General features: G+C 37.4%; 1 protein-coding gene across 2 annotated transcripts in view; it reads left to right on the plus strand.

Annotated features, from left to right (window-relative positions):
- Positions 1-1691: 1691 nt before the first annotated feature.
- Positions 1692-26323, plus strand: part of TMEM181 (transmembrane protein 181) — a 28835-nt gene continuing 4203 nt past the window's right edge. Inside the window, exons 1-16 of one of the 2 annotated variants that reach the window (XM_062572432.1) lie at positions 1692-1768; positions 8371-8474; positions 12126-12181; positions 13496-13586; positions 14165-14283; positions 15348-15467; positions 17447-17527; positions 18524-18623; positions 19325-19455; positions 20090-20181; positions 21271-21328; positions 22017-22119; positions 22215-22266; positions 22902-22981; positions 24058-24147; positions 25643-25709. In XM_062572432.1, the coding sequence (XP_062428416.1) occupies positions 1761-1768; positions 8371-8474; positions 12126-12181; positions 13496-13586; positions 14165-14283; positions 15348-15467; positions 17447-17527; positions 18524-18623; positions 19325-19455; positions 20090-20181; positions 21271-21328; positions 22017-22119; positions 22215-22266; positions 22902-22981; positions 24058-24147; positions 25643-25709 (1352 nt within the window). In that variant the 5' untranslated portion in view covers positions 1692-1760. The remainder of the gene's footprint in view (positions 1769-8370; positions 8475-12125; positions 12182-13495; positions 13587-14164; positions 14284-15347; positions 15468-17446; positions 17528-18523; positions 18624-19324; positions 19456-20089; positions 20182-21270; positions 21329-22016; positions 22120-22214; positions 22267-22901; positions 22982-24057; positions 24148-25642; positions 25710-26323) is intronic. The other variant, XM_062572433.1, reaches the window with a different exon arrangement.

Here is a 26323-nt window from a genome sequence, read left to right on the forward strand (position 1 = left end):
GTGACCCAGTCACTTCAAACTGTGGCTTGGCAGTGCTATCTTGTTCTGAGCAGATACAGTTTGTTAGATTGTCCTGATTACCCAAAGATTTGTTTTTTGACTGAGGGTATTTATTCTTGTTGATTTATAATTTATAAATGCCTTTTCTCAGTCACTTGGTATCATACATTGCTCAACACAGCCTTTTTATGAGATTAGTAAATGATTGTCAGTGTTGTAATCACAGTTCTAACGGACTGGGTAAACACCGATATCACTGACTAACCTAATTCCTAGAGTGTTTCCCTTGCATTCAGTGGAGTTACACAAGAGAGATTGGGTCCCACAGGTCACCAATGAGATAAATTACCTGTAAGGCAACTGACTAAATGAATGGTGTTGTCAGTGCTAAGTACCTTTAAAATGTAATTGCAGTCTTACTATCTAACTAACTTTTAACAGAAGGATTTGGTTGTTGAAGAGAGATTTTTCAGATTGCATGTTGAGTAATCCGTCTGTTTCTGGAGTCATCTTGAGATGGCTGCAACTTACATATACGACAAACATCAGAGCTGGGAACTTAAAGTAAAGCTTATTCTAGACTAGGCACCAGGTATCCACCAATACTTAAGTAACTATAGTCCTGTCTTTTTATGCACAGGAGCCATCAGAAATGAACAACTTTAAACTCTAACCCTAAACTCACCTCACCTAATTCTCATCATCTCTACCCAATGGATCTATTGACAATCATTGCTGTCCACTCTCAGCAGATTTAATAGGAAAGCAGAATAAAATCCAAGTTTATTTTGCACATTTGTGCAAAAATTAAAAATAGTGTTAGATGCAATCTAGAAATGTCTTTAGTGTGTTAAAAGTAGTAGCTCACTCTTTGGATTTAATTCACAACACTTGTAAGCTGACTAAATTCTCTGTAAACAGACATGTTAAACACACCTCTTGTAGCAGCATCCAGGTGACTGCCAGTGATGGCATTTTCTTTCAGCTGGAAGAGCAATTGCCATTGGATTAGGGTGAAAAAAGTAAATTTGCATATCAGGGGGCTGTCTCTACTGTGAAGTGAAATAAAAGCACACACATTCAGAATTTATACCTAAACTGGGTAGGTTTTATCAGATTCAGAACCACTTCGCTGTCTTCCGTATTTTCTGTTTATTGGGTTGACTTTCCTTGTGGTGAACGAGACTGGCACTACCACAGTGAAAGCTGAACAGGAGTTCAGGTTCAAGTTTATCCTCGCTTGTCTCAGAAGACAGTGGACAAACAGTACCAGGTCTCCCGTAAGGACTCTCATGTGGGCTACAGAAGGGCAAATAATACGGACAGGGCTCTGGCACATGCCTCGCTCAGTGTACCGGGGCCCTGACCCGCTGCCGCTGCACAAGGCACCGGCGGCGTCTGCAGCCCGCCCGGGGAGACCCGCCGCGCCCGCCTGAGCCCACGGCGCCCCGAGCAGGCGGACGGGGCTCCCCGGCCGGGCGCCGCCGCCCGCTCGGCGCGGCTCCCTCGGGGAGGAGTCGCGGAGCGGGGACCCGTGTCCCCTCCGGCTCGCCGTAGCACTGCCGCCCCGCTCCCGGCAGCGTCGCCCTTCGCCCCCGCGGCGGAGGAGCGGCGGGGGCTGCCGTGACGTCTCGCGACGGAGTCGCGTGGCGGTTGGGTGACGCACGCGGAAGCCGCCGCCCGGCGCCGCTTGCGACTGTGCCACGGCTGCGGGCCGCGGCTCCCGGGCGAGGCGCCCGCAGCGCGCATGCGGCGCGGAGATGGAGCCGTGAGTCGTGGGAGAGGGGAGGAGCGGGGTGGGCGCCGCTCGCTCGCGCGCGCTCGGGGCGGGCGGGGCGCGAGGCCCCCGCACCCTCCCGGCTGCCGTTGGGGGGAGGGGGGCTCGGTCGTTGGGGCGCCCGTTGGGGAGGGGGCGCGGGACCGCGCGGCGGGCAGCTCGCAGCCGCGGGGCGCCCCGTGCTGCCGACGGCCGCTGCCCGGCCGGCACCTGTGCGGCGGGGGCCGCCCGCCGAGCCGCGGCTGCGGCACCCGGGGACCGGGTAGGCACTGGCGGCTCCAACGCGGCCAGGACCTGTCTGTTTTTGGGGAGGGGGGAGGCAGAAGTGTTCAGCTGCGTAGGCGGGGTGGCTTACTATTCCCTCCTGTTAGGACTGGAAGTTTGTAATTCGGTTTATACGTTTTAATTCCTCTTTAGGAGATGAGATCACTGAGGGTTAAATTAGTTTTCCCAAGACTCTGTTTCGCAAGTTAGAAAACTGAGACTAATCACCCGCTTCCTAGAAGAACGCTGAGTTTTTGTTCTTCTTACTCAGGTCACATAAAACCCCCCTGTATTTCTACTTACAGATTGTATCTGTAAAGAACAAAAAACTTACTTTCCCGGATGCTTGTCCGCATGGATAGAGCAATAATCATGACTAATTCTTTAAACATCAATGAATAAAACAAATAAGACATACAAAAAAAAAGCCATTTGAGCTGTTTAGTAGAGCCATAGTTAGCTGTCAGTTGTCATGTAACAGTACTACAGAGAATTGTACTATCAATTGTATGCATCTTTCTATGTAATCATTTGCTTCATTGGTTGTTAACCACAGTGGAATACACCTGCGAGAAGGAATTCAAGGTCTTCTGATGGTCACCAAAGCAATGTCTTTAAGCAGTGAGAATGTGCGATGTGCAGGTAGATCAAGTACTGTAAATGTAGGTAGCATATTTAAAAATTTAAATGAAAGTGGTTTTAATGGTTTTAGCTTGAGAATGATCTGGATGTCGAGCAAGAGACGTATAGGATACTAGGCAGAGAAAAAGCTACTGAGCATAAAAATGGGTGAGTTATTTCTGATTTTGATACCAGCCCTTGGCTACCTACTGCTTAATCTCACTTGAATCACAGCCTCTCCATCTGTAAAGCGAGATTCTTAAGTAAAATGTGTTATATAAAAGCACTCGTGTTTCTTGAGAGTGTAATGGTACAGGCTGTTGTGCAGAGAAGAGAAGTGATTTTAAGATGAGGAATTGCCTGAGACAAGCGTTTTGCTTAACAGTTTGAGCCAAGATTTTACTCAAAGAACAAATTTTAACCCACTTTCAAATCTCACATTTGAATAGCTACTGAAAGATTCCAGTTGTTAAGTAAACTTTCAAGTGTCTGTGAGTACGTTTCCGTAGCTCACGCTAACACAGATTGCATTAGCTTACAATTTTTTAAAAATTGTGACTACTATATGAGATGTCTAATATTTCTCTGTTTGTATCTCTGTGCTTTCTGCTCCCTTGCAGTGTATTTTAAACATAACCAATTTAGTTATAAAATAGTTAGGTTCTGCCTGAGTGAAGATAAAATTCAGTATGGATTGCTAAACTGCCTGAGAAATCTGCTAACACCTGGATGGCTAGTCTTGAGCTTCAAGCAGTCTTGGTAGCATAGACTGATTGAAGTCTATGGATAAAACAGAGTACTGTTTTTTACCTGTTTGAACAAGTGCTTCCAGATTGAGGGTCTGTCTTTGCCTTTCACCTAAATGCCTTTCACACATTTCATTCTTTATTTGGTCTTTTTTATGTAAAAAAGAAGCTTTTAGCAGGAGATCATCATCTTACATTTATAGATGTTCATAAATTAATGTAATTTATTTCCAAAAGACAGATGCTAAACAGTGAACATATGAGAGGATCATTTTATCTGCCGGTGATAGGTTGAAATAAGACACTAACAACCCAAGGAAATTCTCTTACTGCAGTGAAAGGCAGTGAAAAATATAGCTCCCCGTAGTAATGCTATTAATTATTACTTGCTCTTATGACCTTAGTTAAGATTGGGCTGTGTTCTTACGTGTGCTCTTACTGAAACAGTTTTGTGATTGTCACGAATTAAAAATAGGCAGGTATTTTTATACAGTATATCTGAAAGTTATCACAGCACTAAAATACCACTTCAGTGTTGTTGTAAATGTGTTGTAAATGTTGTGGTGTAAACTTCTGGGTTGCCACTATCACTTTCTTGTGAATAAAAACTTTGATGCCTAATAGTATTTGGGTAAAAGCACTGCCTGATGGGTTAGTTTAAAGTCTGTAGGTTCATAGCAAATGACTTGAGAGATGATTGAGGACTGATTATTCATATAAATGTTTAGAAGGTGCATGAAGTGCAAAAGTCTCCCAGGACCTGCACACAGTAAAATATACCAACAGTGTCACAGCTAAGGTAGACAACTTCTTAGGTTTGTGCCAATGCAGATGGGTGTAATTTCGAGTTGCATAGCTTGCCAAGTTTTTCCAATGCTGTTTCCTCCCTTGGACAACAGATTAAATTAATACTGCTTGCCTGTGAAGTTATATTCTCTGACAGTTCTCTATTTCTGTGGTGTAGTATGTGAGTTCCCATTCCAGGTGTTGATGTCAGTATGGGTTCTGTATTAAGTTGGTGTAGGCTTGTGGAATGCTAGGGATTGCAGCTTTTGCTAGTAAGTGATGAAAATACAGTTCAGAGTGTTAAGTGAGAGAATCTGATAAACTGAGATATAAGAGTTCTGTAACTAAAGGAGAATAACTTAAAACACTTTGGAAGTATAGTTTGTACATGTCAGTCAAGTGGGCAGGTTACAAAGATGAGCTGTCCTTCCCCACCAGAAATTTGTGGGGAGCACTTCATTTGAGTACTTTTCTAATCTGTTCAAGCTGTTTCCCTTACAAGATATTTTATTGTGAAATCAAGAATGAAATTAGAGCTGTATGTTCCCAAAATGTGAAAGATTACTGTGCAAGATTCCTCTCTTAAATTAGTGATAACTAGTTTTTTGGACTTCGGTGCAGTGTCAGTGAGGATTTCTGAAACTACTGATCAGTATGGCCACACAACCTGGTATATCTGCAAGTACTTACTATGCAATACTGTTTTGCTGGCCAGCTGCATGTTACATAGTCATAGATTCACAAACCAGTTTGGAGAATGAGGTTCTGCAGTTATTCTAGCTGATCACATAGAAATTTAATCCACACGTGCAGAATTTTCATCAGATCCAACATAGGTTAATATTTATCAATGAGTTTTAGGTTATCTGAATGCTCTCTAAAAATGTTCTGAGTCTGATTTGTCATATATACTTCACTTACTATTTTGTTTGGATCAATTTTTTTTCAACCTAAACTCTTAATCTTAGTTACTAATACTTTATTTCCTCCTTCCCTTTCTTTCTGAAGCCTGTCTTGCTGGTAGATGTGACCTTTTCAGAAGGATTTATTTTTGTGTGTGTGATTTTGATATGTTTACTTTGGTGTATCTAGTCTGCTTGTCTTATGTGTTGTAGTTATTTTGTGTCTGGCTGTTTCATGTTTAGAAGTTTGAAAATACAAACTTTAAGGGCTAGAAATCAGTGGATTTTTTTTTTCTTTTTTGAGAGTCAAAAATCATCTGTAATAAGATCTTAAGGATTAGGGTTTTAAAGACACTCCCACCTCGACCTTAGACTTTGTGATTTGTGATAAAAATTTCTGAGTGCTGTTTTGAATATCATAAAATTTTTGAGATGTGAACACCAAATTGTGATAGCTTCTGATAAAACAGCCTAAGAAAGATGAGGGCTGAGTCTGAGGCATTCTAATTGCCTATATTCAGCTCTCTGAACAAATCCTGTGTCTGCTTTTCAGCTTTTACCTTAATCTAGGCTTGTAAATCTTGTAGATAGACTCTCAAGAACTGTTCCATTCCTAGTATGTGCTATTTCATCCGTTTTCTCCTTGCCTTATTCTTCTGTCAGCTAAGTTCTGGACAGATCTGTGTCGCCTTATTGACCTGTAAAATAGCACATTCATACAGCCAGTGGCTTAACTGAGACTTCGGGAGTGTTAGTATAAAAGAATAGAGAAGATCAGTATGTCCCCATGCTGGGCAGTTTCCTCTCCTTGGAAACTACCGGTGTGACTGTTCTTACCTGCCACAGTGGTATTCATACATGCATCGAGCCATTTTGACTGCTAGATGTTGTGCCATCCAGAGATGATTTAGAATGAAGAAAACCTAATGTCTGGAGCATGTTTCTTCAAAAGCTTGCAATCGCATCTGTGCTGTGGCCTAAGAGGTGATAATTGCCTATTACTGTAAAGCCACTCCTGTGGTTGTTGAGCTGTAAGAACAACACAAGTGTATGTGATACTTTCTTCTATGTATATGATGCTCTTCCAGTTTTCAGCTGTTCTCATCTCATGGACTTTTTGATCCAGACCTGTTTTCTATGTGCTGAGTGGTTTTCAGTGGGTGCTCTTACATGAATCGTGTGTGGGTTGGTATCCTCTTGAACCCTTATGTTTAATTTAGACATATCAACATTTTTATGTACCAAGTATTTACATGTTAAGTTACTAATTAGTGTAACTTGAGATAATATCCTATGAATGAAGTTCTTAGGTAGACAAGGAATGTCAAATCATTTATGGCACTGAAGGAGTCTTTGGAGCATTATAGATAGGAAAATGCCCCCTTTTTAATACTAGTGCAGATAAAATAGCTTTTAAGTGGTTTAAGTGCATCAAGACTGAGGTGTTAAATATTAGTTTAACCAATGTAGTGTAACTATATACCTGCAAAAATTGTGCAGACATGTCCTGGTTTGAAATGCCTCTTGGGATTTATCAAAGTCAACTTAGAATCATATTTGTCTGTGAAACTTCTGTGTGATGCAGCTGAGATCAAAAATATGTTCTGTGATGTTCATATTTGTGATTGTGATAATTTCATGTATAACTTCTCATTTTTTCCTGCATAATGAGCTATTCTGACTTTTTAGAATTTTGCAGGTGTTTTGCTCAGCATAATGGCAGGTGGCAAGGAAAGTTAAACTGTGTCTCCAGCTGTTAGTGCAAGAGTCCTGTAAAGGCAGTTTGCACAAACTTGTAATGTGTACAGTTACTCACAGTTCTTTCTACTGTGTTTTTTTCTCTGTTCCTCACCACCTGAGTTAAATGAAGTTTAGGATATGTCAAAGTTTACAGTAAAGAATTAACATCATTATTCCTGAAGTGTTCTATTTGCAAAGAATCCAGATTCTTAAAATTGAGATGATTATTTCCCATGAGTGCATGGGTCTGTAGTCCCAGAATACAAATTGGGCTCATGGAAAGGGTTTCACCACCTTTTCAGCATTTCTTAATTAATGTGATGGTAGATCTGTGAGAACAGCATTGTCTGCTGGTGAGAAGAAATCTGTTCTAAGCTGAAAGGGAACCTTGTCCCTAGTTTTAAAGTCTTAAGCTTTCATTTCCTTCCGTGATAATGCATTTGTGTTACTCGTACAATTTTATTAGAAAACACCACTGCTGCACCCCAAACCTACAGCTATACTGTATAAACAGCATAGCTTTCTAATAATTGTACCTTCTAGTACAGCAGTAGAAATTTAACTTTATGGTGACTGAATTATGCCACAATTCAAAGCTAAGTGTTAGATATATTTTGACGCACATGGTTTGTCTGTGTGCTTTCTCGAACTGTTCGATTAACACAGAAGATGGTAGAGAAGGGATATGATACACAGGATTTTTCATTGGTCATATTTCCCTTATGCTAACAGGCTGGAAGTTACCTGTTCCCAAGAGAATGCAGTCAGTTATTTCAGTTCTTTTCTACTTTATTTTGTCTTTAACCTAATGTTAATTGAAGGTGGACTGGCACATCAGCCAATTGCAGAGAAGTCATTGCTTTATATGTTTTTCTATTTAAGAGGCTAATAATAAACTTAAGTTTAAATTTCTTTTTCCCAAGCTGTGGGAGAGCTCAGCCATGAATTTAGAGCCTGAGCCTGCACAACTAGCTGGTCTGAAGTTTTGTTCTATTTCTTCATAGGAGTGTTTCTGTAGGGGAGGTTCCCATAGGGATGAAGTTTACCTTTGGGGTGTAGAAAACTAATTAAGATCACGTACAGGTAACTGAGTTAATAGAGTATTGTCAGTCTCTTTAGGTTAAGCTGTCACTGTAACAGACACGGTATTTTGGATATTTAAATTACTAACATAGGAACTAAAAATAAAACTTCTTTTTTCTCCCTCCGAGTTAAGAAATGTTTCTGTCAGTCAAGTCTTAGGACAATAGAAAACACTAGCATAAAATGAATGTGCAACATTCATGCATTTGGAGATGCGAGTAAACATACCTATGTCTTCCTATCCTAAGTAATTGTTATTACATTGTCTATAAATTACAGTTGTCTATAAAACAGTATTATTGTCAATTCTTCTTAGTGTTTTACATTATCACAGATACTGCTTTAATTTTCTTTGTGGAGGAAAAATGGTGAATGGGGCATTTTCTTTTTCTTCTCCTCCTTTAGAAATATGACTTACAGCTTATTCTGTGCTTTCTTTTGCTTCCTGTAGGCTGGCACCAATGAGATTATATACACTGTCCAAACGGCATTTTGTCCTGGTCTTTGTAGTATTCTTTGTTTGTTTTGGTTTGACAGTCTTCATAGGAATAGCAGGTAAGGATGTTGTCTTTTTTAAAAAAGATTAAGTTTTTGTTTGCTTTGTATAAATGTGTTGGTATTTACAGAGGTACTTAGATGATAGTGATCTTAGTGCACCCAAGATCTCTGAGGAGGTATTGCTATAAATCTACATCTGGTATTTACAGGGAGGGGCAAGCAACTGTTTATTCTGTTTTCTGGTAGAAGTACTACCTACACAGGTTTGGTATTTGAAACTGCTTTGCAGGGGAGAGTAATTAAAATAAAAGAAAAAAGCTTCATTAGAACATAATTTTTCACCGGACTGCTACATTAATTTTCTTTCTTGTATATCAGTCTGTAAAATGGTGCTGCTAATACTTGATTTGCTCTGAGGAAGTTGATGATTGTTTGTGAAGTCTTATAAATTTTGGGTGATAAGTGCTACAGAAATATAAAATATTTTAGTAATGTGAAACTGTGAGCTTCTATTGTTGAACATGCACGAAATTAGTTCTCTAGTTTTGAGGACCTCTGTGAGAGTAATGAAATAATATAGAAGAAAATTTTTCCAATTTTTCTGAAGGACCTGGACTTGTAAGGTAAGTCAGCCTACTTGCTTTCACTAGAGTGTTGCCTGGCACATCAGGGTAGCTTTGTCATCACACAGTAAAGTGAGCAGTCAGAGAGAGGGGAAGGGAGGGAATGGTCATATTCATTAAGCAACCCCTTCCTCCTCTGCTTTGAGCATAATTTTAAGATTTTATCCTCTCTCCGAAATGTATTATTTCCCCCTTAACCAGGGTTTTCTCCTGTGTCATTTCTGACACCTCCCTTGAGTGTCCCTAGAGTTGTCTCTACCTCTAGAGTTGAGTTGTCTCTACATGCCCTGCATTCTACACTTACCTTTAGAATGAGATCGCCCAAGGAGCCTTGTGACTCAACCACTCCTGCCTGCCTTGGAAAGAAGGGGTGGTTAATTTGAGGTAGCTGTTTGGGTTTTCATGTCCATCTATGCCTCATAGGCAGTGTGCTCTTCATAATAGCCTTAAATAATAAAACATATCCACAAAATAGGACCTTCCTTTTCTGCTGTTTGATTTATAGTAGAAGCCTAAGGTCCAAACAGACAGTTTTTCCAGTTCATAAAAATAAAACACTGATATTCCTGTGACTGTCTAATGATGCTGAAGGGCATTACTTGGCCACTAAAATATTACATGAATACATCTATAAAATCACATCTTACATGAATGATTAAACAAAAAATGGAATGACTTCAGTGTCATTTCCTATTTGGTTTAAAAGGTGACCCATACTTATGAGTCTGTGTTTATATATGATTCTTGTGCATTGACAGTTGCAAGAATGTGACAAAAATATTTTAATTTGAGATGGGGCAAAGAGCAGTACTCCTGGAAGAGAAAACTGAGTATTTTATTCCTAATGAGTAGTAATCCTTGACACAGTGGCCTTAGTGGCGTGTTGCATTATGTCTGCCTGTGCATTGATGTGATGACGTGGTGCCCTTGTAGGGGATGTGGCTACGATAAGCCATGCTCAGTTGTCTGTTCCGTGTTGGGGTCCAGTACTCACTGCGATTCCCTTCAGGAGCCAGGACTGCTGTGGAATTCTTGTCCTCAGAGACTGGTTTGCTGGACAGCTTTGCTGACAGAGCACAGATGCAGTTCATTGTTATAGCTTAATTATTTTTAAAAGTATGCTGTTTGCCTTGGGAGGAGAACCCCATGCTTAAACTGTGGTAGTTTTCATGGGTTTTGTTGACAGCTTCCTGCTTCCTGTGAATAGAGGGAGGGGTGCTCCCAAAACAGTATTCACTCATTAAAGGTGCAGTCTGGGTAAAACTCACCAAACCCACTAAGTAAATGGAAAGGTGGGAGATACAATCCTGTCTGCTATGCTACTTGTATATGCCCTTCCCCATACTCAGCATCTCTAGCTGCAGTTTGGGAAGCCTAGCAGAGGCTTTCTCATGTGAGAGCAGGTGGTTTAATCTGAGGTGGCTGTTGCTTTCCAGTTCTTGTAACTCAGGGCAGACGCAGAAATTTTTTTACAAGTTTCGCTTACTCTCCTTCCTTTTTCTCTATATGCCATGCCATCTTTGGGCATCTTGGGATAAGTCCAAAGAAGATACAGGATGCAGAGCTTCTTTTCCATACCTGAGCATAGTTTTTCTGTTCACTGATTTAGCATGGTTCTTTGCTTTCAGGTATGGTTCTGTTGACTTGGCAAGACTAAAAGGAGCAGTGCTATTTAATGACTGTTTTTTAAAAGGTGGACCTAGACACTTTTTAGAGGTGTGAAGTGATAGGACGAGAGCCAATAAATGCAAGTTGGAACATGGGAAATTCCAATTAGATATTAGAAAAAAAAAAAAAAGTTTACCATGAAGATGATTAAATACTGGAACAAATTGCGTAGGGAGGTTGTGGGAATCTCTGTCCTTAGAAGTGTTCCGGACTTGACTGGACACAGCCTTGAGCAATTTGATCTGATTATACCTGTTTTGAGCAGGGGGTTGAAATACATAACCTCTAGGATCTCTTCCAACATAAATGATGATTCTATGTTTCCCCTATTATTGCATTCAGAATTAGAGGCAGGGTGTGGGTGGACAGGTGCAGCTGATAAGTTTTTTTTTTGAAATGTGTGTGACTGTACAGACTGACTGGAGGTGCAGCTGAATGAAAAGTCTGGGAGCGAACTGAACATCCTCTACAACAATTGAACGTGAAGCTTCATTGACTAAATGGAGTGTGTGTTTTAAGAGAAATTCTTTATAGAACTTTTACACAATTAATATTTATTTATGTGAATATATAAAGATGTGCATGTGTACACATGCACACACTACAGTTCCCATGCTTCTGTAGAAATGGATGCCCTCCCTAATTGGAGTAGTCTGAGAACTGTCCTAAACCAACATGTAGGTAATTTTGCTTGAGCAGACCAATATGATTCAAAATCCAGCACTTTCCACAAAGTACTGTTATTGTGACTATACAAACAAATACACTACATATGCACAAAAAAGGTACTAGCATCATGCAGTCAGATACAATGGGATGCTTTTTGCCTAGCATCTCTGCAGCAAACACAATGCAATATGGACATTACTAGCTAGTACATCAGATAATGTTAGCTATTTGGCCATAGCAACTTGGGAGTTCAGTGCAATCTAATAAGCTGTTTTTTCAGGTGTGTTTTGCAGCCCTTTGAACTTCAAGCTGCTGTACCAACAGTGCTACTGGTGCTTAGCTATTTTCTCTGTAGCTGAATACTTTCATGACTGCAGTGTATTGATACTTTAGCTTGAGAAGAATACCCAGTGGTTTGGTGTAGTAGTTTAGAACAGGCATGCAGGGCTTCTGACCTAGAGTTTTTGATTTCTAATTTATGTAAACTGGGTAATCGTACTTGGAAACACTATGGCAGAAACGCTTAAAGGAAATCAAGTACGGATAAACAATAAGGTCAAGGTTATTAAGATAGTTATTTGTCTAAGTGACTTACCTTTCAGCTTAAACACTGGTAAAGTGGGCTATTATTTACCTGCCTCCCAGGGATGTTTCGTATTGTACAATCTTTTGAAATACAATATTTATATTGTTACTTATGAGTAGTATACATCAATATTCCTTTTTTCCCCTCTTCTATATCATATAGGTCCTAATGTCATTGAAACTTCCGTAGCAAGAACTGACTTAAATAACAGCCTAAAGGTAAGAGTTAATATATATTGCTGGATTACATGAATGGCTTTATTTTGTGACATTTGTTAAACATTCTCCCCTCACCTCCTCTCTTAAGATTATTTTAAGCAGCTAGATTTTTAATGGAAAACTACTTGGCTTTCCAGCTTGAAGTAGAATGTGTGGTATTTTTACTACCACTGTGGTAATTCAGCAGTGATACTGCAGCAATTTCTACTCTTCTGTGGGCAGGTCACCTGTGAGCAGGTGAGGCAGAGAATTTTGTGGTGGAGTGATGTTTCTTCATAGTAGTTGATGATAAAGTAACAGTGAGTGTTGACTCCCTAGCGAGCACATGATGCCGATTTTTCTAACAACCTCGAAATAGAAATTGAGAGCAGAAATGAAAAAGCAATGCTTTTGGTGACAACCGATATTCACCTTCCTTTGATTTTCCTTTCTGTCATCTGGGAAGGAATGTTTCTGTGTACTGTTAATTGTTCACGGTCCAGTGACCAAGATGGTGAGATTCAGCTTGCTGACATGAACCTTCATATTCATTTTTTTGGAAAGCCTTCCTAGTAAGCTCTCATATCTTAGTTCTCCGTTCTTCTGTCTTTATTTCTGCCTAGCTCTTTGCTGTCAACTTCATATCTGAAGTAATTTTGGTAAAAAATACTGAAACGTTTTTTTGGAAGTGTAGTTTCTTTAAATGCATTAAACGTTTTTTATTTTGTTAGTCACCTATGTATGTTTGGATTGATAATGTATTTTGGGTGGATTTTTTAGAAATCTGTTTCTTTTATCAAATAAGAAAATTTTTTCCTGCATGTAGGTTTTATTTGATAATGATATATTCAATGCTTCTGAAATTAATGTAGAATTTTTAGAAAACCTGATGGAAAACTGACTACCATTTTTATACTTGAAAAGGTTTAAACTGTGAAGCAGTTTGAGGGCCAGAAATCTAACTTGTTGTGTACAGTGCTAGAAATAATTTTTTTATTTTCAGGCTAAGTCTCAGGATTTTGTCTTTTTATCTCTATCTTTTTTTTGCTGCTACTTAAGTACTCATACCTTTTCTGAATTCAGTGCTGTGCCAGAAATGTATGCTGTTTGAACTACTTCTCTGAAAGACTTAATAAATTTAAAGTAATTTAAGTTCATTGGGATGTTACCCATACTGTCAACACAGTAGCGTGTATTAAATCTATTCCCCAAAAGATTGTCGTGCACATAGCTGTAACATGCCTTTTATTGTTACCTGTCCGGATGTACGATATAACAGAATGACTGTCGGACCTTGTGGGTTTTTTCTTTTTCTTTTCTTTTCTTTTTTAACAGCTGAAGCCATTTAATTTAAGTTCACCACCACTGTCTACTTACAATCAGCAGCTGTGGTTGACCTGTGTAGTTGAGCTGGATCAGCACGATGGTGAGAATCTTACTAGTTTTTCAGAAAACTGCTGTAGCAACCTAATTATGTGTACAATAGCTGTAGTTTCATGTGTCTGTCTCATATGTGATCCTGTAGTGTTATGGCTGTTGTTGGTGGGTTTTTCCTCTGAAATAACCTCTCCCTTTCTATCCTCTGTACCCCATAAAGATATGGACAGAACTGGCCTTGAGAATTGGAGAGGCAGCAGCTGTATGGAATAAGTTGTTTGTTATTTCTGTGAAAACAATAGTAGATGGAGAATCTGTGTCTCTGCTTCTCCATTTTTGGGACTATTATATGTGTAGATTGTAATAATATTAATTATGCAATAAAATGACTATAAATATGTGAGAAATACTGTATCAGAAACTGTTAATCTGTACAGATTCAGTCCAGGCATTTGTCACTAACTGCCTGAGTATATAAATAAAAGTATAATTTCTTTTTTTCCTACTCCAGTAAAGTATAACTGAAAAACTTCCAATAATCTTTTTGACATTTTGTATGTTTTGAACTCTATTTGAAATTTCATATATGCATGTAGCAATATCTTAATCTTTTCTCTTTAATTGCAGTATCCTTCAAAAAGAATGTTACTATGACAGTCAAAGTGCTTGGAGTGGTAAAGGATGGAAGCACACCCTATGTTAATAATCAGGTTCACAACCGGACAAGATTACTCAACTGTGCACAAGTACATGCCTTTTTAAACAAAATTTTGATGCAGAAGTTTTTTAAAACTTTGTGTGCTTGTTACATGACATCACAAATGAGAAACGTGTTTCTGATAAGGAGCTCTCAAGGAAGAGCTGGAATAAGGTTTCATTTATAGTAGCAACTGTACTAGTAATCCTGAGCAAGGATCTACCTGCCTATTTGTCTTTTTTTTTTTTTTTTTTCCCAAATGTTGCCTTACATGACTCGTGTGTATTATCCCTGGTTTCTTGTTAGCCTAGCTCTCCGACAGCCAACCAGTATGTGCTGCTTAGTCAGTTAAACAAATCAGTGGTATTGCAGTAAAAGGTACTGTAGTGGAAGATTGAGCACTGAACTGCTGGGGAGAGAAGAGTTCTCATCCAACACCTAGCAGAGTGTCTGGCAGAAATCCTCTAGAATCTGCATTCTGAAAAAGCCAATTTTCTTTTCCTCTTAGAGGAAATGTTTAAAGTTTTGAGTTTCTGGTATAATTTTAACTGGAATTTTTAAACTCGATTCAAATCATTTAGGATGGACATAGCTCAATTTTTTTCTGGTAAGCATCTAGCATAAATCAAGTGTTTGGGACTTTTTATATATAAAATCTACAGAAATTGTAAACAGATATAATTGTACACAGCAAAAGACTTATGCTTTGTTTTTCTCTTTCCTTGTGTTAACTTTAAAAAAAAGAATTAGTATGAGATTGCCCCATCCAGTGACCCTAGAGTTTGGCTGATAGAGTTATCCAGATCCTCCCCAGAGCTGTGAACAGGTTTTTTTGCCAGTTTAGTGAAAGGTTAGTCTTATTTATCGGTTCAACCTTTGATTCTGCTCACTCACTTTGTCAATTTCTTCTGCTTTGTTGGATATCTTTGAATGAATACTTTATCTACAGGGCTTGTTCGAGTAAATGTTCTGAGTGATCAAGATTGGTGAGACAGATAATAAGTATTATCCATATCTGACCATTTAAAAAAAAAATTAGCCTAGACTACCAGTGCATATTATGGAATAAATTGAAGGCTGTTACATGCTGTTCTTCATTGTGTGTGTTCACAGAAATGTACTGAAATCATTGTTGCTCACCTTGGATACCTGAATTATACTCAGTACAACATATTTGTTAACCTTGAAGATCTAAATAAGTTAACTTATACTATCCAGAATATTACTTTCACAGTAAGTATAAAGTTTTACACTAGCAAAGAAAATCTTTTTTTAATAACTAATGCTGTACAAGTCTGCTTTATCCGTAGTAAGAAAAGTTACCTTGTTTTTGAAGATGAAACATAAAGATACATCATAATTAAATTTCTTATCACTGCTAATGTCAGAACTATTGTAGCATTTGCTGTTAATAGGGTCAATTTGCCTAACACTGTGAAGAAGGATTTTTCTTTCAAAACAGCTAATGCTGTTTGCTGGGATGGACAATTTTAGTGTAATTCCTGAGAGACAGTTAAGAATAGGCAAGCTAGGCTAGAACATCTGGTTTGCTTATAGAATCATCAGCTCTCTAAAGCATGGTATCTTTTTAAGTCTTTCTGGTAACTTCATCTGAATTAGCAAAATTTATCCAGACTTTCTAAAAGCATGAGCTAGAAAGATTTAACAAACCCAAAAGCAAATGAAAAAAAATTTTTGACTGTGCTGCTGAAGAAGAAAAAATGCTCATTCAGCTAAAATAAGCAGGCCGTCCTTAATGAAATAACTAGCTCAGTTCACAGCGCTAAAGAATGTTTTCAAAACATTTGCTTTACCAGTGTGAGCTGAGTGACTCCAGAAAGAAGTTTAGAAATATTTGCATTAGGAGAAAATGGAACAAAGCTAAATTTACAATATGGGTTACTATATTATGTTGCACCTGTAAGTAGCATTCTGTGTATCAAAGCAGATAGAAAACAACAAGCGAGAATATTATTGTAAAGAAAATTTTTTTAATGCTGAGTGAACTCTTTGAATATTAATATTACAATACTGTTACGTATAAAACACATTATTAATAATAAGCTATATTAAAAAGAAACCTCTCAGACTCTTTGCTTAGCCCCTGATTTTAAACATGGTGAAGTGTTGGAGCATTTAGTGGTTAGGTTTATCATCTTGCTTTGTAGGCTATGTTTAAGGCAGACTTGCATGCAAAAACAAAAAATCCCGACTCCAAAGCCATTGCTTGACCACAACAGCGGTCAATCTTATTATTACAGTGGTTTGTAGTGATCCCAGCTGAAATCACAGATTGGCTAGTGTGTAAGGAGGTTCTATACATACATAATTTTCACTCTAACCCTACAGTTTATAAACATCAGTCAGAAGTCAACAGACTAATTACATAGAGAGGTGAAGCTTCTTGTCAGATAGGCAAAGCATATGTTGTACCAAGGCTTGTACATTTCAGAAGTAGTTTCAGAAGAGGAGCACGCAGCATAAAAGATAAACCATCAACAGAGCAGAGTTTATGCAAACTGACATGTTAAAATTAATGTTTCCACTCTCATAATAATTAGAGGAGAAGAGCATTTTTTTGCATCACCTATGAAAAAAATTATTTCTCATTAGCTCGTTTGTTCTTCTTTTACTTGTTTTTTTTTTTTTGTTTTTTTTTTTTTTGTTTGTTTGTTTCCCCACACTTCTGAATGAGAACAAGCTTTACAAAGACATGGTCATCACAGGAAGCATGACTGTACCATATCAGCTTCTTTGTAATCAATTTATGCATCTGACATTTGAAGTAAAAGTAACATACTGGAATTAGTTAATTGTTAGAATGCAGACTTTGAATTGACATGAGATTAAAACCAATGAAAAACATCCTCTTTGTAGGGATAAGTGCTTTTAACATATGACAGCACATTAAGTACGCTAGAAAATTGCAAGGTTAAAAAAAAAGCAAGGATGTTATGCTGCTTTAGTTATGTTTTTGTTTGGTAGTCCTATATTTTTCAGAATATGCCTTAACTTGAGGGAAAATGGTTACGAATTTGTCTTCATCTTTCTCCAGTGACATGGTGGAATTTGGCTGTACCTTTAAACTTTGAAAACCAAGAAAATCTTTCAATATTTGCAAGATGGGCATGGGGTATGTATGACATCAATAATTAATCAATAATTAACATTGTTCGTGTTTTTTTTTTTTTTTTTGGTTTGTTTTCTTGTAGTGGAAGACCTACAATCCAAATTTTTCGCAAGTGGAAATCTGGTTCAGATTTGTCTTTGTAGTTCTTACTTTCATGGTCACGGTAAGATTTTGTTTCCTTCTATGTAGACAACTGATGATATTTGTCTTTAATGCTGTGTTTAGTAACTTAACCCTTGCAGTAGAGTTAAGATATCACAGAATGGGTCTAAAGAATGTTTCTAAAGATGCTTATTCAGGTGCTGCTTTTGTTTTTGCAAGTGGAATTGAAGCACTTTAGGAAAACAGGATAAATAGGGAAGGCTTGCTTTCCTAAACTCTAATTTTTGAATTGAACACACAGAACTTTGCTCAAAGTGAATTCTGAATAGAGGTTAGAAAAAAAATTTTGCTGCAGAGATACTCAAGACATGGGAGCAGGTTGCTCTCAGTGTTTGTAGGCTCTCCATCTTTGAAGATGATCAAAATTCAATTGAATATGACCTTAATCTAACTTCAAAGCTGGCATGGCTTTGAGTTGGAGGGTTGAACCAGATGACCTCTAGAGGTCCCTTCTGATCTAAATTACTCTATGGTTAAGACCATCTGGCTTTGCCCATGAAAAAGTAGTGTTTTGGACACAGACAAACAACATAAAACTAGAACACAATTTCAGAATCAAGGAGCTAAAGCACTTAACACTTGGTATTTTTCTCACATATGTGATGTCACTCATATCAAACAACTGTGAACATTGTATAGAATGTTTTTTTTTTTTTTTTTTTTTTTTTTTTTTTTTTTTTTTTATGGATCAGTTTATGCAGAAGTTGTTGATGGTGTATGAGCAGTAATTAGGCAGCATTTTTCACACAGTGCCTATTGGTGTAGTAGTAGTTGACTTCCTTTTGAGGTTGCCTGAGAGAATAAGTAATTTACATGAGTGTAAGCTGGCACAGTGGGAGCAGAAGTAGAAGCTTAGAGATGTAGCTCTTGTTTTACAGTGTTCTCAGTACCAAAGACCTCTTCAAGTAGTGTTTGCAATGTGCTGTGAGATTTCTTTATTCTGATTAAAATCGTTGTCTGTTTTCTTTCCTTTATAATTTTTTTGTTTGTTTTATAGTGTCTGTTTGCACATTCTCTACGAAAATTTTCCATGAGAGACTGGGGTATTGAACAGAAGTGGATGTCCATCCTTCTTCCCTTGCTGCTACTTTACAATGGTACTTGTATCTTGGCATTTTTATGAAATCTCCTTTTTTTTAAAAAAAAAAGAAAAGAAAAAAGCAGCTTAGCCATCAACTTATAAAACTCTATTAAAAAAATCAACACTGTAAGTGTATCAAATTCAAAGGCATAATCATTAGGTGGATTTCATTCTCATCAGTGATCAAAATGTCAACTCTGTTTCTTTAAAACTCTGAATGTAGTAAGTGGCTGCAATAATACTAAAGTTTTTGTATAGTGACATGTGGATGCAATTGCTGCATTTTCCTGATAAACCTTACTACTTCATTTTTCAGATACTCATACTTTAGTTAAAAATGGAAACTGCTTTTAGTCTGCCATGTAAACCACATCAAATTCTAGTGCTGTCTAGCAGTATTGAAATAATATTTGGCTTTCAGTCAGGCTATGGTAAATTTTTTAGGTCATCACCAAGAACAGTGGTTTAGCAGAAGATCTGATAAAACATGCACCCTTCTAGAAACCTCGGCAACAATTTTAGGATATTTCTGTAACACAGAGGACTGCTGCTGGAGGCTCCATTTCCTTTAAATTGAAGTTTTCTGTACTTTGACTTACTGGTGTAATTTGAAGAACCTGATTATTTATTTCTCTGAAGATGGATTTTGCTTTACTTCATAATGGAAAGGATTGCTTTTTCCTCCTCTATTAAACTTTTTTTCTTATTTTGTTACAGATCCATTTTTCCCCCTTTCTTTTTTGGTGAACAGTTGGTTTCCTGGAATGCTGGATGATCTATTCCAATCACTGTTCCTGTGTGCATTGTTGCTGTTCTGGCTTTGTGTGTACCATGGTATAAGAGTGCAGGTAGGGGTGCAACAGTATCTAACTAGTATGTGCTCAGAAGACAGTACTTGTTTTTCAGTTTTCTCAAAAAGTGAAAAAATTAAAATCTGATATAAAAGTAAAGATGACATGTATTCTATCCTCAAAATACAATGTGATGCATGAGGCTTTGGGATTAAGATGATCCATGGTAAAGTAGATTGTCTTGTTGCTACTGTGTCTAAATGAGATAGATGGGACAGGTCACTCTAAACTATTGGAAGACATATTGCAGAATAAAGATACCATTATGCTTTGTTCTTAAATGGTTTTGTTGTTCTATATAGTGATTGTTTGCTTTTTCAACCACTTTAAAATATTGCATGAGAAAAATATTAGTTCTGGAGCATATTCTGATAGTTGCAGTATCAATGAAATAAGGTGAGACCTTATCAGTAGGATGCCTGAAATTTACTGTATCTTAAATTTAACACAAATGGTGACACAGTTTTATGTATTCTGTAATCATCTATGCAGGTTGAAAATACAGAGGGCAAGTCTTTTCATCTAATTGAATGAAACAAGAAACAAAGAAAATAGTTATTTCATTGAGTCAAGAATAAATCTAATTTCAAATGTGGTTCGTTCCTTAACCACTCTACTGTTGTCTTAACAGGGGGAAAGGAAGTGCTTGACTTTCTATCTGCCCAAATTCTTTATTGTTGGGCTATTGTGGCTGGCCTCTGTTACATTAGGAATATGGCAAACGTAAGTAATTTAATATTTAGTATATGAGTAATGAGCTGAAGGTGTTTAAGAATTAGAAATTGTTTTTTAATTAGTAGTATTTGTCTCTTAACACTATGATTGTGATTTGGGAATGGATAAATTACAGTGCTCAAATTCTTATCTCTTTCCATTTTGCAAAAAGTTATGACTAACTTGAAATCAGAATTCTCCATGGATGATCTAGTAGTACCTAATTCTATAAATTGGAGTGAGAGATAGAAAACACCACTTCATCAGTATCTTTTGGCTCTCTGTAATACACCCTCCAGCATTATGTCCTAATTAGCTTTTAGTGTTCCAAGCAACAGTTTCTCTGCAATAAACTATTACACAGTTTGATGAAACTTTCTCAACCGTTCAACCTATGTGTTTGGTATTGATACTGCTTAGCCAAGCCATGCTATTTCTCCTCAAAACTTGGTAGTTCTGTTTTTTAACTTTTTCTCTCCTACTGCAGTCTGTTGTGTTAACATAAAGGGGGCAGTATTTCCCACCTAGAAAACTACCTCAATTTTCATACATTTGTAGATTTTGAAATCGTGCAAGTCTCAACTGTTTGCCTCTTATTTTATTTCTTCAAAGGAAGAAATCTCCTAACCTTCTCCATGCCACTGTTCATCGTTGAAAGCAGTGCAGTTGCAGGAAATTCTGGTGCTAATGCCCCACCAGCAGAATTGGTATGAGGGAAGGGCGTATACTGCAGTTTTTGCTTAAGGATAATTCTTAACAGCAAGGATGAACTTTAAACACTGAATCTCAAAGGCTTGTAGGAATCTTTAAGGTTATACGATTTCTGAAAAGTAAGCAGGGAAATGAGCGCTGTTGACAGTCCAGATCCCCTATACTCTTTGAAAAGTGGGGCTTGAGAAGGAGGATGTCATGAAACATAAATTGTCATAGCTTTGTTGGAATTAATGGCATTGCATCAATTCACACAGCCAAAACTTTGTATAATAATGTGAAACCTCTTCTTTGTTAGTGGGTTTCTTGGTCAGTACTTTTTTTTTTTTTTGACCTTGTCTTTTGTAATGATGTGAGTACTACTTTTCATTTTGAATCTTTTTCTAGTGTTAATGAAGTACATGATCCTACATACCAATACAGGGTTGACACAGGTAATTTCCAGGTAAGGTAGAAATTTTTTCCTCCTACTAAGCTGTTATATGTAGTTAGGTAATACTAAAAGAGGATTTTGTTCTTCTCTTAAAATATAAAGCTCAGTCTAGAGAATACCTGTGCTGGCTGAGAGGTCTTATTGTGATGAGGGTGCTGGAAATGTTTCCATTTTGCTTTGTATCACACACTGGCTTACATAGTGTGCCTTATTGAGCTCCATCCCAGAAAGAACAGTGAATTGTCTTCCAATAACCTTGGGCATCTGGAGACTCAACAGCAGAAGTACAGTCATGGATTCATGACTATTGGGATTGAAAGTCAATTTTGTATGTCTTTTTTCTTGCCAAGATCCTCTGTCCTAGTAAAATTCTGCTTTTCTTGTTGTAGGGGAAGATCTGATTCATAGAGGTTCATATATAATTTCAGGAGCTATGTTTTTAGACAAACACAGAGATTCAGCTCATTGTGAACTCAGTGAGCAAAATGACCTTTGCTAGTAAAAATCCTTTCTTTACATTCCCTGTTCCCCCAAAACCATAGCCATCGTCATTTTCTACTTCTTTTCATGGACCTAGTTTCTCTGAGGAAAATTCTGTATCATGTTTGGGAAATAATGATTTCTATTGGTAGGATATTATGAATAAAGAAGGAATAGGCCAAATATTGTTAAATAATAAAAAGTAATATTCTTTTCATAGGGAATGAAAGTCTTCTTCCTTGTGGTGGCAACCACATACATTCTCTACCTTTTGTTCCTGATAGTGAGGGCATATTCAGAACTTCGTAACATGCCTTATGTGGGTAAGGAGTATTTCCTTTGATTATGCTCTGAACAGGCTTTTTTCTTACAGAATAGTTATAAACTCTCAAATAACAACTTTGCTCATTTTTTTCAGATCTCAGGTTAAAGTTCCTGACTGCATTGACCTTTGTAGTGCTTGTCATTAGGTAAGGTTTTTCAAAGTACGTTTCTCAGAACTGTAATTTTTATAACTTTTTTTCGGGGCTTTGAATACATTTTGTTGATAATGAAATTGTCAGTGAAAGTCAGGAATGGCTTTTTAGTATGAGAGCTATGATGAACATTTCTTAATTTTAGAACCATTTCTGAGGCTTTTAGTGCTAGCTTTATATTAAATCCATTACTATAGTAATACACTGCAAGATTTGGAAATTCACTCAGCAGTAATGTTTTCTGTACTGCAGAGAAGTCTGCAGTGCACTATTCCCTTCTGTTGGAGCTTTCTAAGTTTCCTAGCAGAAGCTTAGAATAAGGTTTTTAGATTATGGTTAACATTTGTCTCCCCTCCCCAAGCTGTTGTTTCAAATTGCTGTTGTCTCTTGGATTGTCTGCAGTGGTTGGAATCCAAGAAAAGTAAACCATCTTTCTCTCCCTTTACTCAGTTGATTATTGAATTTTAATATAAAAAAATCTTAATTTAAAATTATGAAAAGAAATGTGTCAAAATAAATGCATATCATGTTAACATAATTACTTTCTCATATACTGTTCTATCAAACTACTATTTCAATGTTGCAGTTTAAAGCCTATAGGAATACTATGTCTTTAATTTTTTCCACAGCATTGTTATACTCTATCTACGCTTTGGAGCACAAGTTCTACAGGACAACTTTGCTGAACTGTCGACTCATTATCAGAATTATATCCTTGTGTTGTGATATTGCTCTGTGAGGAGTGTTATTTTTTTTTTTTTTTGGTAAGATGGTGATGATTAAAGATGGTGTATTTAGGGACTGAGACTTTTACTTTTTACATGGGCTTTTGAAGTCCAACTCCTTCTGACTGAATTTTCACATTGTCATGGCTGTTCTTAAGGATTGTCAGCTGAGATAGTTTCAGTCTAATGTGCTTACATCATAACTGCAATTGATAATTTTTTAAAGGAATGAAGGCCTAGATGTGCATACATTCAAGTCATTTTAACAAGTTACAGTGAAGAATGTTACTGTACTTGATTGTTGCCTGAATTCTGTTTGCTGTATAACTGTCACTGGCGTGGATACCAAAATACTTGAGAAACTGTTAGTTTAGAAATCACTGAAAGTGAGTTTGTGTATTGTTGCTAGTCTGTGGGTAAGAGGTCATAGAATTTAAATGATAGGAGAGAGATCATTTCTGATACCTGCTGGCAGAAGCTTTCTGGATCCTGACTATAAGATCCTAATTCATTCTGCTTTCTGAAAGTGTCTGTATGACTGCGACTGCTTTCGTTACCAGTAAGTTTAGGTATGTGTTAGGAGCTAGTAGAAAACAGTATAAAAATACTTAAGTGTTTTCTCAAAATGAAGGCAAAAACCCATCTTTAGAGTTCTATCTCTAGATAGTCCTTTCTCCTTCCTTCTTAACTGCTATGCCAACCAAGTACTTGTTTTTTTTAACCAAAGAAAAGCTCAACTTCTCACTAGCTCAGCTTTCTTTCAGCAATGGAGGCAAATCTCTTTCATTTTACTATGCACTCTAGTAAGAGTAGATCTTATCTCAGCAAATAATACTTGCAGTAAAATTAGAGCTTTGTCTTCAGTGTGAGCTTTGCCTCAGAATAGCTAGGGTGCATTAGTTACTGTTCAGTTTCAAAAATACAATTTTGTTTAGCCATTCATGTTCTCAGACTTTAACTAGCATCTTTCCATTGGAACAGCTTACCTATAGTTTATATCCTGTTTCAAAAGTTATATATGTATGGAGCTATATTGAGCAATATCCTTGACACTCATTACCAGCAGAATTCTTATCATTTTATGGTTTATTGAACTTTTATCTCTACACATTAGCCTTCGTGTATTCCCCCTCAAAGAATGCGCTATATGGTAAGTGTAAGCAGTTGTCTGGCAATTCACATGACGAGAGCTGGCATGTCAGCACATAGTGTGTAACATCCTTACATTTTGATTGTCTCAATACTCTTTCAGTTTGCTTTGTATTAACATAAAGGAGAAGCTGCACTGCTTCTGAGCAATTTAGTACTGGACATTTGAAAGAACACATAGCATGTATACAACTAATCAGCTATATCAGAATTCTTATGCTCTTCTCTGACCAAGCTTACAGTCGATGTGATGTTTGTATATAATGTTGTAACTTTTGAAATGACTAACAGACATCCCTTAATGTGTAACAATACTTCACTCCTACTTCAGTCTAACAATAAGGTTAATGTATTGGTATACTTGATCCTCAGATAGATAATACAGAGATAGAAAAATAGGAATGAAGATGATCTCTAATATGGGAAGAGAGGAAAAGAGAGCACACAATCCTGCATGGGGAATTTTGGGGAACTCTATGGGGAGAGGGAGATAAAGGGAGGAATCTGTGGCACTTGTGTTTTTTGTTTTCCTAAGTAAAAGGTGTAAATCTGATGCATGTGCTGTTTATACAGTATTATCCTTCTTTTACAGATAAAGATTCTGTAAAATAAATATTTATACTGAGTCAGCTTTCTATTTTAAGCATGGAGTTCAAAATATATTGGAGAGTATGCAGGGAGAGGGCACTAAATTTTGGAGCTGGTTATTTCACTCTAAGCTTTCTAAACTTGAGATGGATGGAACTTGTACAGAAAGGTGTTATTTTTCCATTAGGAAGGATGAGACAAATGGCTGGATGAGGATAAGTTTTCTAAAAAAAAATGTAGCTGGATTGAAAAAGGTACATAGAAGATCTGAAGTAAAAAGCTGCCAGTAAAAAAGATGTTTGTGCCAAATTACTGAATCGTATTTTACTTGTATACGATTACGAACTGTAGCTAAGCAGCAACAGGTTATGCCAGGAGTGAAGGCCTTATACCAAGGCAGAAGGAATTGTCATAAATTTCCAATGGACAGTATGTACTTCCTTTCCTCTCATCATAAGCCTTTCCTTCACTTATTACAAAGATGAAAAATAATTGGCTAGTCACTAACTTACAACTTCGATCTACTCTTTTGTAGCTTGGAAATAACCAAAAGGATTATGAAGTCTACACTTTTCAAATAAGGATATCTTGACTTCATTATTCTGAAATGCAGGTTGAAATAACATGGATATCAAAAATTGCATGCAGGAGGAAATCTGCTTATATAACATGAAGCATATCTCTCTGAAAATATGGAGAGAGAGTTAAGTCATCTCCTTCACTCTTAAGAACACCACTGTATGGTGGCCAAAGAGAGAAGAGTTTAAAGGAGAGACTTCTAGCTTGGATGTTGGATTGTAGTTACAACTGTCTTGTAATTTGTGTCTGTTGCTTTGGCTTTGGACTAGAAATGCTAGATGGTTTATAAATGTAAGAGGCTAAATTAACCCTTATTTGTATTTTTCCAGAATCACAATTGAAAGACAATCCTGCTTTTTCTATGCTGAATGATTCAGATGATGATGTGATTTATGGGTAAGATCACAAAATACCTTCGGAGAGTTATTTCTAGCATGTTGTTTTTATGTTTTTTTTTTCCATATTCATTAAACAACTAAGGGCTTAGTGAAAGTAGTGTGCCTAAAGAACAAAAGCATAGCCCTACTTTGGAACAGAAATGCAATGAGAATGCATACTATTTCAGTTTTTCTTTTTGGTTTCCAAAATGTGTTGGCATGGCACTGATGCAAACAGGTAGGTAAATATTAGGATACTGGCAGGACATGGAGTGAAGGCAGCAGAAGATGTGAAAGGGGAGGACTTGCTTTTAAATAAGGAATGACTGCAGGAGTCAGGTGGGAGTTACCAAAAAGGCAGATCATGTAGAAAACAGCCATTGCTGCAGAAAAGGATGATGGCTCTTAAGTACCCACAACTTACTGAAACAGGAATAATGGAATCTAGCAAATCTTTCTGGATTTGTATACAAGTTGGTGATATGTGAACTACAGTAGTGCTTAAAACCCCATCCAGAACAGGTCTCTCTGTGCTAGACTTTGAACAAGTTCATTTTGATGGTTTCACATCTTACCCAAGGATGCTGAAGTGGCTGGAACAGTGAGGATAGGGATAATACTGAAGTGAGCTGA

This window comes from Rhea pennata, chromosome 3 (genome assembly GCF_028389875.1).
Source record: "Rhea pennata isolate bPtePen1 chromosome 3, bPtePen1.pri, whole genome shotgun sequence".
NCBI lineage: Eukaryota > Metazoa > Chordata > Aves > Rheiformes > Rheidae > Rhea > Rhea pennata.